The 16,090-nt window shown below is 35.4% G+C and overlaps 1 protein-coding gene and 4 long non-coding RNA genes across 5 annotated transcripts; 2 read left to right on the top strand and 3 right to left on the bottom strand.

The window, feature by feature from the left end:
• Positions 1 to 345: 345 nt before the first annotated feature.
• LOC110227305 lies at positions 346 to 1,219 on the bottom strand. Its single transcript, XR_002331077.1, has 2 exons — positions 879 to 1,219; positions 346 to 782 (listed from the first exon to the last, which is right to left on the bottom strand). It is a non-coding gene; the product is annotated as an uncharacterized LOC110227305 (long non-coding RNA).
• A 244-nt stretch (positions 1,220 to 1,463) lies between these two features.
• On the bottom strand, positions 1,464 to 2,230 carry LOC110227361. The gene is made up of 2 exons (XR_002331160.1): positions 1,884 to 2,230; positions 1,464 to 1,689 (listed from the first exon to the last, which is right to left on the bottom strand). It is a non-coding gene; the product is annotated as an uncharacterized LOC110227361 (long non-coding RNA).
• A 2,930-nt stretch (positions 2,231 to 5,160) lies between these two features.
• Positions 5,161 to 6,398, top strand: LOC9299335. Its single transcript, XM_002863213.2, has one exon. The coding sequence runs from the start codon at positions 5,637 to 5,639 to the stop codon at positions 6,210 to 6,212; it is 576 nt and encodes a 191-aa protein (XP_002863259.1). The 5' UTR covers positions 5,161 to 5,636; the 3' UTR covers positions 6,213 to 6,398.
• A 5,568-nt stretch (positions 6,399 to 11,966) lies between these two features.
• LOC110226986 lies at positions 11,967 to 12,373 on the top strand. The gene is made up of 3 exons (XR_002330870.1): positions 11,967 to 12,053; positions 12,156 to 12,220; positions 12,342 to 12,373. It is a non-coding gene; the product is annotated as an uncharacterized LOC110226986 (long non-coding RNA).
• A 3,354-nt stretch (positions 12,374 to 15,727) lies between these two features.
• Positions 15,728 to 16,090, bottom strand: LOC110226984. Its single transcript, XR_002330869.1, has 3 exons — positions 16,048 to 16,090; positions 15,881 to 15,945; positions 15,728 to 15,759 (listed from the first exon to the last, which is right to left on the bottom strand). It is a non-coding gene; the product is annotated as an uncharacterized LOC110226984 (long non-coding RNA).

Genomic DNA, 16,090 nt, shown 5'->3' with positions numbered 1-16,090 from the left:
GGACAATGAGCTGAATTGTGGGTCTAAATTAGTTAAATTTTCACTCCTTGGTTTAACCGTAAAAGAGATTTATAAAGAGTAACCATCAGTTTCTCTTTTTTTTTTTTTGAACAAACTTAGATTAATATTGAAAGTAAAACAGAGTTACACTCCAACAACAATCAAAGCGTATAAAAAATTTCCACAGAAATTAAAGTAGGGAAAACTATGAATTCTACCATAAAAAGGTGGGACCCTTAACAAAAATACCACATTTGTGTAAACTCCTCAAAATTACCACTTTCTTGTGGTAGAGATGTCATGAAGAGACCAAAATACCCTTGTATTAATGGGAAGCAAGACATATTTTTATTCTCTTCTTTTTCTTTATTTTAATATTTTTTGTCCAACATTATCAATTCATCGAAATAGATTCGTCAAAGATGATATCACACACATATATGGACAACAACCAAATATACATGTCTAAATTTGTCCACCAAACTAAAAATTATAAGTATATACATATATCATGAAATAAATACAAATAAGTCTGTAGTATCTGCTTCGCATGGACAAAAAAAAACCATATATATACATCTTGGACCAATAATCGTCGATAACGTTTGCTTGAAATTTTTAATCTGGTAAATGGACAATATTTTTAAAGTAATAAAAGCATGGACAAAAAAATGTAATCAGATTCCTATTAGTCTATTACTTAAGTGGACAACATTTCAGATTCAGATCAATGATATTGTCCACAACATCTTTGGTTTCCTCGTAAACATCTTCTTCTCTGTCTGGCCAAAATGACGAAGTATTAGAACTATATGTTGATTGATATTATAATAGTAGACAATATATGTTGATTGATATAAGAATAATGGACAATATACATCTTCGGTTTCCTCGTAGACATCTTTTTCTTCGTCTTCAGTTTTCTAGTAGACATCTTCGTCTTCTTTTTTCTCTCGTAGACAACAAACATTTAATATGCATAATATCGAAATTGAATAACCAATTAAAAACAAAATTAAAACCAGTGAATCGTCAAATTTAGATGGGAGAATGAACTTGATTTAGATAGGAAAACTAAAAGATCTATTCTTGAGGATATCAAAATTTATAGATCTGAATATTTTGATCCACAGTGGTGATATAGAAGAGAAGAAGACGATGGTGGAGATGGAAATAGATATAATTAACTTCAAACAAATCTTAGATCTAAACAGAGAAAGAAAAAGAAAAGGAGAAAGAGAGAAAGGAAGAGGATAAAGAGAGAGAGGAAGAAGGAGAGAGCATGAAATGATAAAAAAAGAGAAGAAGAGAAGATATTTGTGTGTGTGTTTGTGGAGAAAATAAGGAGTAAATGGTCATTTCCAATTTTACAAAGTGGTATGGAGGAAAAGTTTTTTAAAATATGGCATTTTTGTAGGAAAAACTTGAAAAAGTGGTAGATTTGGCAAATTTCCCATTAAAGTATATTAGTTTCAGCCATAGCTTTTTATCAAGACGATAAAGGTCTAATATCATTCACCGATTCAACACCACAATGTGCCATTAACAATTTAACACTATGGAATCCTAATTTTATGAAATCAAACATAAATAAGAAGAGTCTTATAAGATACATGGGGATCACAATTACGGCATGCGTAGAGGAGGATTGATTGCTCCTTGTCTTCCTTATGCGGAGAGGTTCATAAACTGCAAAAGTGGAGACAAATTGGAGTTTTAATCAAATTGATGTAAAAAGCAAACTCACCACAGCTAAAACTCTTGACGAATTTTTGGAAATCTATGGACATAGACGAACTGTACCTAATTCAAGATAAACTAAGAGATGAAAACCCGAAAGTCAAGTTCAGAAGATTTAGAGCAAAAAACAGATTCGTATTTACCATTTACGACCTAGAATTTGCAAAGAATGTCCGCCTTCGTCACATATATAGAAGAAGATGCGCAGGAGAGAAGACAATTGCGTTTATGGACATCAGCTCTTGCTAAGTCCCATGCGGGCTCTCGTCAGCCTGAGGCGGCAAATCGGAGTCGGAGTACATAGCTGCGATCTACCAATTTCAGACTTCTTAATTCTTCAATCAAAAACATCTCCGATCGAGTTTATCATCTCGCGGAAAAGAAGAAGATGCAGGAGAGAAAACAATTATGTCTCCACCTTGGCAAATTTTAAGCTGAGCTGTATTGGGAAAAATGTCATTTAATCCCCCAATTTTCAAATTGTGACCATTTAATACATCAACTTTATATGTGACCATTTAAAACATGAACTAAACGTTGACTAACGTTTGAGACATGAAAATTCGTTGACCAGGCTAAAATAGACATGCTGTTATCAATTGTTAACGAAACCTTTAACGCCCTGATGTGGACATCACATTTGCTGATGTACTTCCTGATGGACTTGCTGAACGACTTCTTGAACGACTTGCTGAAGGACTTTTTGAACTACTTCCTGACTAGGTAAACAAAGAAAGCGAATCATTCATCCAACTTGGATCATTCAAATTAGGTATTTCAAATCCTCCAAATGAAGAAGAAGCTTACAAAACATCTTTGGTCTAAATATCAAAAGGAAGCAAAGAGAAATCCAAACTTTCCTTATTCGGCTTAATCAAATTAGCATTGATTGCCAAGGAGGATTGCTTGCTAGAAATCCTTGATCCACCATTTAATCCAGAGAATGCACCTAGACGTCCTCAAGTCTCCCAAGACGTATAGCTCAATCAATGCCCACGATTTGTCCCTCATCATCACCACCAATCACGCATTCTCCATTATGTTGATTGATTTGTATTTAATTTTGAATATTTTTTTTTAATGTAGATTAGACCATGTAAGAGTTATAAAAAGGCTCAGTTGTTTCATTGTAAAGACACCACGAACTTTGAAAGTAATAGAAAGAGTTTTCTCTAAAGCTTAGGCTTTATTTTTGTTTATCTAAGTTAGGTGGATTTCTTTACTTAGTAAACGTTTGTTCTTATGTCTTGTTGAGCGAGTCATCAAGGCTTAGAGCTTGTGCTGTATCAGAGTCTTATCACAACTCTGTGGTGCACTTCGCCCCGCCATCTTTTTCCCTCATTTGATCCCACACGAGAGAAGCGACCGCCATCGTGTCATATTTCCACCTTCGACCATCTTTCCTTCACAAGAGAGAAGCGATCACCAGCTTGTGAAGCCGCCATATCTATCCGCATACGAGTCTCACCACTGAGTCTTGTATCACGCCCGTTATCACTTCTAACGACTCTGCTAGTCAACTTTCAAATTGTGGCCATTTTAAACATCAACTTCATATGTGGCCATTTAAAACATGAACTAAACGTTGACTAACATTTGAAACATGAGAATTCGTTGACCAGACCAAAATAGACATGTACCTTATAACATCCGTTTTCACCCATTAAAATATAAAATCACTACTTTTAGAAAACAAATCACGGGACGGGTTTAGAAATTACGAGACGGGTTATATTTTGGAACGGGTTTATATGGTAGACGAGTTTGAATCAATATTTATAAAATTTTAAAATATTATTAACATGCCGCTTTAATAGGGATTATCCCGCAGTGTATCACGGGTTAAAATTTAATTAAAATTATAATATAATTGCGACCCGACCTATCACCTATGAATCCATCGAGTTTAAATGGATCTCCTCAAACCATGGATCTATTTAGATTTAACGAAACAAATTTTTGATAGATTTTATTGGGCCTATTATTATGTATAACTCAATATAGTTATTGGGCTCCTATATATATAATTCAACATGATTATTGGAATTCAACATGATTATTGGACTTCCGTTTACTTGTACGTCATCTAAATATTCATAGAGGTCAATTTATTTGTTGGACTAGGATCAATATAATTTTTTTTAATAAAAGCTCATTTGTTTTTCAAAATTCCACTGGGATCATTTGATCTCTATAATTCTTCATTTCCTTCGTCCCTGTCTATGAGCACACAAATTTATTAGTAATAATTTTATGGTTGTATTAGTAATAAATAATTAACTGCCAGAAATTCAACGGAAAATTATAAAATTGAATTGTGTGTGAAATACCATAGAATAATATACATATACCTATATAGTATATATAGAAATGAATGAAATAAAATTAAGGATATGTCAGAATAAACTCAAGATTTGTTGTCCGAATATTTTTAATATGGCCGCTTCATGTTTAGGTTGATAAAAATAAGAAAATAAGTGGGTGGGATATTTGCACAAAAAAAAAAAAGTGGGTGGATATAGAATTGGTAAAATAGATAAATCAAGAGTAGCTAAATTAGAATGGTGCCAATTCAACGACCACGGACTACTGCAACAGATCTAACCCATTTCTACATTTAAAAAGATGTCCTCCCTCTTACTTCACTCCTTCCTTTAGAGTTTTAAGTCAAGATCCAGTTTAAAAAGAACAGAGTTATTTGTGATATTTTTAAACTGTAAAAAAAAGAGAGGTAAATTACTCTTCTCCACTTTAATTTTTCTCTCTTTGTTTTTTCAATATTATATTTATTTCTTGTAACAATACATAAATACTACCAATATGTTGTAATTCATTTAAGCTTACTGTATATACAATATGTTATTGGATATTTCTATTATTTATTTTACCTTCAATTCTCTAAAGTCTAAACAATCAATACAAAACTGTCTAACTATCTAAGTATGTTTGCTAGCAAATAAATAAAGACGGGCAAATGAACCTCAATTTACCAATACGTATAATACAGTTATGATGTGAGCGGGTAATTATTTTCAAAATATATATTAGTTTATTTTAAAGATAATTTTGATTCCAAAGAATCCAAAGAAGAGAACAAAATGTAGGTAGACCAAGAAAAGTATGAACTTTTTTCGGTGATTTATATATATGAACGAACAAGAACGGAGCGTCGAGAAGGACAAGAAAAGCATACAAATTAAATACAAAATAATCATTGATATAAATAGTAATGCGGGTTTTCCAAAGGCTTCCTAGGTCCAAGGACTAATTCCACGAGGCTGGCAATTCCCCTATGTAAACCTGCCAGGACCGTGCCTCGAACTCTGGTGGCGGAAGTCACAGCTGTGACCCCTTTACCACTAGGCCACAAGGCCCGATTGATATAAATAGTAATCATGCAAGAAAAAATTGAATTGAATGCAAATGAATAAAACTGAACGAAATTTGAGAACACTATGAATATATTAACTTCTTGCTTAACCACAACCAACAAAAAATATGTAAACATTGATCTTTCATCTTTACATGGTATTCACGTACTGCTAATTTTGTTTCTTAGCTTTTTGATTCTTTGTACATGATAACTATTTGACTAATGGACGATAAAATATAATATCATTTTCTCAAAAGTTGCTTTGTTACCATTTGTAGCAATGGTAATTGATGGTTGCCTGCTGAAAGATACCTTAATTATTACACCTACACATATATGATCTAACTTTACACCCTTAAATTAACCCATATCCCTTGGTTTTAGTCATTAAAAAAAAACAAAACGTAAAGCATTTTCGATATATATAACATAAGCAAGAGCTTCCGGACGACAAATCACCAAACTCAAAGGAGACAAATGTAATAAACGAAAACAGACTGTACACAAAGAAAATAAGAGAAATATGGTTCTTAGAAGCTCAATCTCCAACACAAGAAAGCTCTTCCAAAAAACTATCGACAACTTCAAGTCATTCTTCTTCAACAACGGCACGTATCATAAATTACCAAAAACACCTAACAACACCTCTACCAATAATACTAATGATCATCCAAAGTCCAACATCATCACATCATTATCATCATCATCATCATCCATACACAAGCAGTTTCAACCTAAACCCAAAGACTATGTGACCACAAACAAAGATTTAACTCTACAACCGAGAAGAGAAGACAGAGACGAGACACTATTTTCTCAACCAAAGGTAAATCTTGTTCGTAGAAAGCTAAAGGAGATGGAGAAAATGATGAATGATGATATAATAAGCGATGATCATTATGTCTCAGATGTAAGAGAGTTTTTGCATTGCTACTCTCGTCTTCGTTACACTGCTTACCTCGACGTGGTTGAGCATTTTTTCATGGAGGTCTACTCTGATTTCTTTAGCCCTCATCGTCTCGAGGGCACCCGAACGGCTGTAAAAAGAAGGCACCCCGCGGTGGTTGGAGTTGGATCGTACGGTGGTCGGTGGCCATAAATATTGATGGAGAAGTTCAAATATAATCAGTGATTGTTATGAATAGATTGTATTTGTTTTATTTTTTACTCTTTTCTTTTCTTCATATTTTTGTTAACTTCGTGAATCGGTGATTGTATATGGCTGTATTTAGTAGTGTTTTAATTTTCTAATTTTACAAAAAATAATTGATGAAGCCTTATTTCTTTTGTTGGTTTCGGTAATCCAGTTTTTAATTTGTCTGAAATTTGCAAATAACATTTTATGAAACGTTATATTTTTGTCATCTAGTTTGATGGGTTATATATAACTTTTCCTTTGCATTCTCAAAGGAGTTCGAACCCCAACTGGTTTCATGTTTACGTTAAGGATTTGGCCTTACCGTGAGATCAAATAACTGCAAAAAAAACAATCACTTTTTGACGAAAAAACTGTTGAATTCTTTTGCAAAATACCATTTTCGACGGATTTAGTCCATCAGTTATATTTCGTTGGAAATTGAAATCTGACAGGTTAAGTCCCGTTAAAAACTAACGACAATTTTCCGACAATTTTCCGAAGAATTTCTTACAACTATTACATACATATTTAGCGTTTTGGGCTCTATGGACTTGTTGATGTAGGAGACGTAGCTAGATCTATCCTCATCAGGCTCCATACATTCAGGTGCAAGTCAAGTGGTAATGTTAGATTGTTTTTATTAGAGGCCCTCATCATACTCTCCCTTTTCAAAAGGATTTGTCCTTATATCCTGATCATTACCATGAATATCCTTTAATATGAGGATCTTCTCTACGACTGTGTTCTTCTTTTTGTTGTGAAGATATATTAATTAGGAATGACTTGTTGGAACAGCTCCTCTAAGTCATTGCACGGTCACATCCAACATATATTTTCCTTTGAGATGTGCGAGTTTGAGACCCTCCAAGCCATGAATGTTGGAGGAGCCACGACCATCCCAATAAGACATGTGAATCGACAAGACGATTCTGAAAACAATTCTCAAGAAGGAGACGTCAAAGGAATTGTGGGAGTCAATGAAGAAGAAATATCAAGGTAGTAATAGGGTGCAGAGCGCATAACTACAGAGGCTGAGAAGAAATTTCGAAGTCCTTGAGATGAGATTTGGAGAGTCGATCGAAGAGTACTTCTCACGAGTGATGGAAGTTGCTAATGACATGCACAATCTTGGAGAAGATATGCCGGATTCAAAAATCGTTGAGAAGATTCTCAGAACGCTGGCTGAGAAATTCACATACATAGTGTGTGCGATTGAAGAATCAAAGGACATCAGGAGCATGACAGTGGATGGTCTGCAGAGCTCGTTGAGAGTTCATGAGCAAAACATGATCAGGCACGATGGAGAGGAGAAAGCTCTTAAAGTCGAGGGGCAATGGAAACCGAGCAGTAGCAGAGGCAGAGGAGGATATCCAGTCAGAGGAAGGGGCAGAGGAGGATATCCAGGTAGGGGTCGTGGTTTTGTCAACAAAGAGAACGTGGAATGTTACAAGTGTCACAAGCTGGGGCACTACAAGTCGGAATGTCCAGAGTGGGACAAAGAAGCAAATTATGTTGAAATGGAGGAAGATTTGCTGTTGATGGCACGCAATGAGGATGTCAAAACCGAAGAGGAACAAGTCTGGTTTTTGGACTCGGGCTGTAGCAATCATATGTGCGGCTCAAGGGAGTGGTTTATTGAGCTTGACAGTACCTTTAAGAGAAGCGTGAAGCTGTGGGATGACAGGAGAATGTCTATCGACAGAAAGGGAAAGCTGCGGCTTGAGATCAATGGGAGAACTCAAGTAATTTCTGATGTCTACTTCATACCTGAACTAAAGAATAATCTCTTTAGTGTGGGACAGCTGCAAGAGAAAGGTTTAAGAATCATCATCGAAGATGGAGAATGTGAAGTATGGCACAAAGAGGAGAAAAGAATGATAATGCATTCTACAATGGCAAAGAATATGATGTTTGTAATTCCTCCCATTGTCAGGAAAGTAAAAGAAGTAGAAGATGGCCGATGTCTACAAGTGATGGAGAAGACAACTGATTTATGGCACAGAAGGTATGGTCACCTCAACAACAAAGGCTTGAGATCGCTGGCAGAAAAAGACATGGTGATTAGGATACCAAAGCTGAGCCAAGAAACAGAAGAAATCATTTGTGATATTTGCATGACAGGAAAACAAAACCGAGAAAGCATTCCAAAGAAGAGCGTGTGGAAATCAACTCGAGTGCTCCAATTGGTTCACACCGACATATGCGAACCAATCACTCCATAATCTGAAAGCGGAAAAAGGTACATCATCAATTTCATAGATGACTATAGTAGAAAGTGTTGGACCTACTTCTTGTCAGAGAAATCAGAAGCTTTTAGAGTTTTTAAGGAATTTAAGGCTGGTGTAGAAAGGGAATTAGGGCAGATGTTGGTGTGTTTGCGCTCTGATAGGGGAGGAGAATATAACTCTAGGGAGTTTGATGATTATTGCAGGGAGTTTGGTATCAAACGTCAGCTCACAGCGGCATATACACCTCAACAGAACGGAATCGCAGAGAGAAAAAACAGAACAGTCATGAACATGACAAGATGTATGATGCTGGAGATGGGAGTTCCAAGACGTTTTTGGCCAGAAGCTGTTCAATATGCCGTATACAAACTGAACAGAATTCCATCAAAGGCCTTAGATGATGTCACACCGAAGGAGATGTGGAGCAATCAGAAGCCGTCGATGAGTCATCTCAGGGTATTCGGGAGTATCGCCTATGCTCTTGTGCCGTATGAAAGAAAGATTAAACTTGATGAGAAGAGCGTCAAGTGTGTACCGTTTGGAGTAAGCAAAGAATCAAAGGTGTACCGTCTCTACAATCCAGCAACGAAGAAGATAGTGATAAGCAGAGACATTCACTTTGATGAAACTAGAGGTTGGGATTTGGAAGAAAAACAAGAGGAGAAAGAACTCGCATGGGACGATTCACAGATTGAACCCACAGAAGAAGAGAATGTGGTTGCAGAAGGAAAAACCCTTTTGAAGAAGAAGAAAACGCTGTCGCTGAGGAAGCTCAACCACTTCCAGCAGCTCAAGTTCCTGTGAGAGAAGGTTCCAAGCGAACGGTTAGGAGACCAGTCTAGTTCAAAGACTTTGACACAAGAGATGCAGGGTTTTTAATAGAAGAAGATAACGGAGAGATTCTTGCGTTGTTCATAGCTTCAAAGGATCCAGAGAGCTACGAAGACGCAACACAAGAATCAGTGTGGAGAAAGGCAATGGAGACTGAGATTGCTTCTATAGAAAAAACAACACATGGGAACTAATCAATTAATTTGCCGGAAGGATCTAAGGTGATAGGAGTTAAGTGGGTGTTCAAAACTAAACTCAACGAGAATGGAGAAATCGATAAGTTCAAGGCAAGACTGGTTGCAAAAGGGTATCATCAAAAAGAAGGAGTGGATTTTCACGAAGTTTTTGCACCAGTAGCTAGATGGGATACAATAAGAGTGATATTGGCTGGAATGTTTTCCAATTAGATCGTGCAGCATTTATATGTCAAAATACAGAGGTTGGCAACTCAAATTGACTGGTAGTTCCACTTCTAGATTAATCAATCTTGAATTTAGAAGAATACCATATTTCTGGCAAAACCAAACAGATCTTTCGTACCAATTTTGAATCGATTATTAAACACAGGCAACGTCCTAGCCAAATTTTAACTTAAACAAGCAGATCGATCTATTGTTGTTTACAAAGTTGAAGCTTAATTGATCATCTAAGTTATGATCTTATATTTATTTTCTTATCAAAAGTTATGTTGAATATTTTGAAAGAACGTAAATGAGCAAAACAGTTTTATTTATTTTTTGTCAAAGATGAAAAACATATCCCTAACAAACAAAAGTTGTTGGGTGTTTATTGAACAGATAAAAATTGAATCTTATATCTTTTAAAAAAATAATCAATTTTTCGATAATACACTAGTATATTGTATTTGAGTTCAAAGTAGTGCACATTTCTTCTCTTTTTAATTTCTAGGTTCTTCCATACATTAATTCATGTGAAATCTGTATACCCAATGCTTGTATTTATGCAACTGTTTAATTCTTATTTCTTGAACTTTCTTGCTTACTAAAATGATGTGTGTCAGATTTTTCTCTGGGAACCGGTGGAAAACACTCCATATCTCTCTCTACATGGTCCATGACATTTCTTAGAATTTTTATTTGCCATGAGATCATTTAATAAGCAACCATACCTTTCCCTTGTGTTTTTCACAAAATGATTTTTAATAAAACCGTGAAACAGTTCTTTTTGGTAAGAATCTCATAAGGTAGAAATTTTCACTTTTAAAAATGAATTCCAAGGACAAACCAAACTCTTGATCCCAAAGGTATTTCTCCACCAATTTATTTTTATACTGTAAAAATATTTTCTTTTTAAAAGTGAATTCTAAGGTAACCCATGCAAAGTCTTGATCTCAATGGTATCTCTCCACCAAAAATGTATGTCGTTTTTCCCTTCGTTTTTGCGATCAAGTTCCTTTCTAAATATTTCAACCTCCAATATAATCTAGTAAAACATTTTTACTAGAAAATGATTCATAAGCACATAGATGGTCAAAATTCATCATATGATAAGATCATAATTCCCAATAAAGTTTTGACTAGATAACTACAAAAATAAATAAGCTTGAACTCTCTTTAAACAAAAATGATAATAAAAGATGAAGTAGAAAAGAAAAGAAAAAAATTATGAGAGATACCATTGAGAAAAGAAAAGATAAGATAAGTTGGGATTAAGTTGTATACACATTATCTTACTGAAAGTACGAACCAATTGTTTTCTCAGGCAGAATGGGATATGTAACAAGAAGATTCCACCTGTTCCATTGCATCGTCCGGTTACTAGGTCAGTAAATTTCAAATGATTTATGCTTCAATGTCACAATTGTATTATGAGTTTGGTTAGGAGCTCTAATTCTTGATTTAATTTCAGGAAATTTGCTGCTCAGTTAGCTGAGAACAATCCACAAGGAGGTAACTTTATATTGACACAAATTGAATTTGGTAATTGAAAACATGACATGGTTTAGGTTGTCTAATCTCAAGTGTTTTTTTTTGTGGTTAGGAAACCAAGAAACCAGACTTGATTTCGAACGAAACATTAGATAGAATCAAAACAGATGTGGAAGAAGGAGACTTTAATGAACCAATGTTTGTTCAACACACTGAAGCCATGCTTGAAGAGATTGACCGAATGGTAAGAATAACAATTTGTTGGTTACTCGGATGAAGATACATGTTGTCTTTTATCTGCAGGAAGGAATTGAAATGGAAGATTCAAATGATATTGATGTTGAAGTAGAAGAGTCTGTGATGGATATAGACAGCTGTGACAAGAACAATCCTCTAGCTGTAGTTGAATACATCGATGACATATAATGCTTCTACAAGAAAAATATTGGTTACATATGGGATTTTCATGTTCTTGCAAGCATTGGATCATTTATGCTTTTCTTTTTCTTTTCTTTTTTTCCGTGGGAGTTAACAGAGAGAGAGAAGAAGAAGAGCATTGAGGATTTTAATGGAGAAAGATATTTGTAGAAGACATCTTTCAAGAGAAGGGATAGGATGTGTTTGGGTGTTTATGAGCATGTTTGACTTCAGACATGGTGGATCTAGCCAGAAGCTTTTGATGGATAAGAAACGTGGAAGCAAAACAATCATAGGTTTTTCTTCTTCTCTCTTTTGGGTATTGGAATGTGTCTGAACCAAAAAAGATTCTTACGTTGTTGGTTTGATGAAACAATGCAAGTAATAATGGAATGTTTGAGACTAAGGTTGAGAAGCAGCTTACTTGTGACTGTGAGGTCTTTGTTAAGTTTTTGTTGGATTTAAGAATCAAACTTGCTTTTGTTGTGTATAATGGTTTTGTGAGGAATGAAAAACTAAAGTAGATTGTTTTGTCTCAGGAAAGTGAAGCTGAAATGCAGAGTGTCAAGATACTAAGATGAGATTGATGAGAAGACTAAGAAAGGTAAGAGATGTTTGTGTATTCATCATTTTATATAAGACTCTGATGTTTGTTATGTATTGTCTAATCAAAAACCAGTTTTAAGACAACTTTACAATTGCTCTGTTTCATTACAATGGGATAGCAAGTGAGTGGAATGACGAGTTTGAGTGGAGCTAAATTTGATTCAATCTAAATGTAAGGTTGTGGCGGAGACGGTGAGAAGAAGATAGCTCAAATGAGAGTCTTGGAGATGACGATAATCAGCATAATCATCACATGAAGAACTTACCATCAGGTCGTAATGGTTGTGGGAGAGGACACAGAACGTTTAGGAATGGTCATTTCAACACCGGTGGTGGTAATTAATTACGGTGCGAATGGTTATAGCGGTGAGAAGAGGAAAGCTCCAGCTGTGGAGAATCAATTGCCTGTGAGTTTGGAGGATCTGTATAACGGTGTGAAGAAGAAGATGCGTTTATCTAGAAATGTCTACGATGCTTCTGGGTATGTTTTCTTCTTCATCTCCCTCTCTATATACATATAGACCAGAATCAAGACCTAGAAGAATCTTTCCTTTATGCATTGCTATTGTATACGACTAATTGTAACTGAGTAGTTTTGGTGATTGGTTTGTCTCAGAAAAGCTTAAGACTTTGAATATCTTCTGGTCTCGTGATGAAAACTGAAGTTGTTGGAAAGGAAAAAAGGGTACTTTATTCGTTGGAGTCCAGGAATGAAGCTTATGACACTGTTATGATTCGTGTTTCTGTTTGATCTTGCAGGAAAATGATGGTAGAGGAGGAGATATTACCTATAGATATAAAACCTGGTTCGAAGAAAGGTACAAAGCTCACATTCCCTAAGAAAGGCAATGAAGAGCCTGGAATCATACGAATACAAAGGTGCTAGAGAAATTATAGAAAACCCAACCGACAAGACCAAGGTGCACCTCATTTACGCCAATGTCGTATCGTGTGCCTTCTCTTAAAGGTAAAATTGCCTCTCACCTGGCTGACTCTTATGAGTCGAGAACAAGTATTGCGTTTTCATTGACTATTTTCAAATACCAAATGTTATATGAATCAATACAATTTTTTTTCCAAGACGAATTGGAGGGTCTTACCGCCAATTACCCAGATCAATTCAAAATCTACTATGTTTTGAACCAGGTTAGCCTTGAAATCCAAATATTTTTGCATTTCTCTAAATAACTAAAAGACACTCTTTCTGATACCTTTTTTTTGTCTTGGTGTTGACAATGATTAGCCTCCGGAAATATGGGTTGGTGGTGTTGGATTTGTAAAATCACTGTTGCATATGACAAGGATCTCTGTTTGTTTTATGAGTCTACAAGGACCAATGGACAAGATTACCACCGTTGCTATTCCTCTTACCTTAGCTGCAAGTTCTGAATATATGATTGTAAGTCCATATGTTCAGTTTCCTTTTTGTACTATTTTGTGTAAAGTGTTTTGGTGAATTAATTTGTTGAATTTGGTTTATCTAAGTTGCAGATTTGGTTGAGAAATTCCATGTTTTGGTTTTCTATGTCATAGATTGCAAATTTTGTGAAATATTTTTCATATTTTGGTTTCAGAAATAGAGGAAGGACGCGGAAGTGAAGTCTGAAGAAGAAGAAAAGGACGAAGACAAAGTGGAGGAAACTAGCATATTGACTAATGTAATCTTGTGTCATTGTCATTATTAGATAACACTTATAAATCATTCAAGGAGATGGGTTATCCATGGATGACTCAGGTAATATTCTCAAATTGAATCTTACGTTTTTTGTATAGCAAAGATTCGACCTTTTTATAATTTTGAATTTGGTTGGATTTCAACACTTTTGCAGATACAGACAAAAGCAATTCCACTATTGATGATGGGAAAAGATGTACTCCTGCTGCAGAGCTGCTAGGACATGTTCTGGTTAAACCTTAGCTTTTCTTACTCCTGCTGCAGAGCTTCTATACCATGTTCGGTTTACTCCTCACAATGGAACTGGTGTTATTGTCATTTGCCCAACAAGAGAGCTTGCGATTTAGGTCCAGATTTGTCACACTTTTTCTATATATCATTTGAATCTGTCAAGATTGATACTTATTATACATCATCAATGTTTCAGTCTTATGGAGTGGCAAAAGATCTTCTTAAGTATCATCCACAGACTGTTGGAAAAGTTATTTGCGGTGAGAACAGAAAGAAAGAAACTGAATTTCTTGTGAAAGGTGTTAATTTATTAGTAGACTTCTTGACCACCTTGAAAATACAAACTCGATTGGTGTTCTCATCCTCATTTCTTCAAATTTGTTTATTTTCAAATTTGCGTATAGCACTGGTGATGTATCGTGTATTATTAGTTGAGTTCTTTTGGTGTTTTTCTTCGGATTCGTGGCAATGGTAAGTCTGTGTATGTGTTTACTATCGATTTCTGGATTTATTGCTCTGCATCTTTGTCTCTTTATATTGTTTCATTTGTTTTTGCTCTATGTACTCAATGCTTTGTTCCTGCATTTTAGATCTTGGTTAACGGTTGTTTCTCAGTGTTGGATAAAAATTCTCCTTCATTCTGCGTTGGTAAAAGCATGTATCTATTAAGGATGGAATTGTTGTTGAATTCTGGTTTACAGAGACTAATTGAACAGTTCTGCTCTTTCGAATGTAGTTTTATTTAACATCAAACTCTTATGTGTACTGGTTTTCTCGAATGGTGATGCATATTTCTTTAAATCAGTTTCAAGTGTGGTGGAGATTTTGTGGTTCTGGATTTATCGAGTTTGATGATCCTTGTGCTTTTTACTGCAGAAACTTTTCGTATCCATGTCGGAGGTTTAACAGTCACTTCCCTACTCAATGCAGAATGCACTCTCTCCATTGATGAAAGGATTAGTCGGTTCAAGCATTCGGATATCGATGTGAAATTTTGTATTAAACAGAAACACGAATCATAACAGTGTCATAAGCTTCATTCCTGGACTCCAACGAATAAAGTACCCTTTTTTCCTTTCCAACAACTTCAGTTTTCATCACGAGACCAGAAGATATTCAAAGTCCTAAGCTTTTCTGAGACAAACCAATCACCAAAACTACTCAATTACAATTAGTCGTATACAATAGCAATGCATAAAGGAAAGATTCTTCTAGGTCTTGATCCTGGTCTATATGTATATAGAGAGGGAGATGAAGAAGAAAACATACCCAGAAGCATCGTAGACATTTCTAGATAAACGCATCTTCTTCTTCACACCGTTATACAGATCCTCCAAACTCACAGGCAATTGATTCTCCACAGCTGGAGCTTTCCTCTTCTCACCGCTATAACCATTCGCACCGTAATTAATTACCACCACCGGTGTTGAAATGACCATTCCTAAACGTTCTGTGTCCTCTCCCACAACCATTACGACCTGATGGTAAGTTCTTCATGTGATGATTATGCTGACCATCGTCATCTCCAAGACTCTCATTTGAGCTATCTTCTTCTCACCGTCTCCGCCACAACCTTACATTTAGATTGAATCAAATTTAGCTCCACTCAAACTCGTCATTCCACTCACTTGCTATCCCATTGTAATGAAACAGAGCAATTGTAAAGTTGTCTTAAAACTGGTTTTTGATTAGACAATACATAACAAACATCAGAGTCTTATATAAAATGATGAATACACAAACATCTCTTACCTTTCTTAGTCTTCTCATCAATCTCATCTTAGTATCTTGACACTCTGCATTTCAGCTTCACTTTCCTGAGACAAAACAATCTACTTTAGTTTTTCATTCCTCACAAAACCATTATACACAACAAAAGCAAGTTTGATTCTTAAATCCAACAAAAACTTAACAAAGACCTCACAGTCACAAGTAAGCTGCTTCTCAACCTTAGTCTCAAAC

The sequence above is a fragment of the Arabidopsis lyrata genome (assembly GCF_000004255.2).
Source record: "Arabidopsis lyrata subsp. lyrata unplaced genomic scaffold ARALYscaffold_9, whole genome shotgun sequence".
Taxonomy (NCBI): domain Eukaryota; kingdom Viridiplantae; phylum Streptophyta; class Magnoliopsida; order Brassicales; family Brassicaceae; genus Arabidopsis; species Arabidopsis lyrata.
The sequence above is the reverse complement of the archived record's forward strand: the minus strand, read 5'-3'. Positions and strand labels throughout refer to the sequence as shown.

Bases quoted from the DNA above. Each gene is read 5' to 3' on its own strand.
- LOC9299335 (XM_002863213.2), top strand. From the start codon at position 5,637: ATGGTTCTTAGAAGCTCAATCTCCAACACAAGAAAGCTCTTCCAAAAA.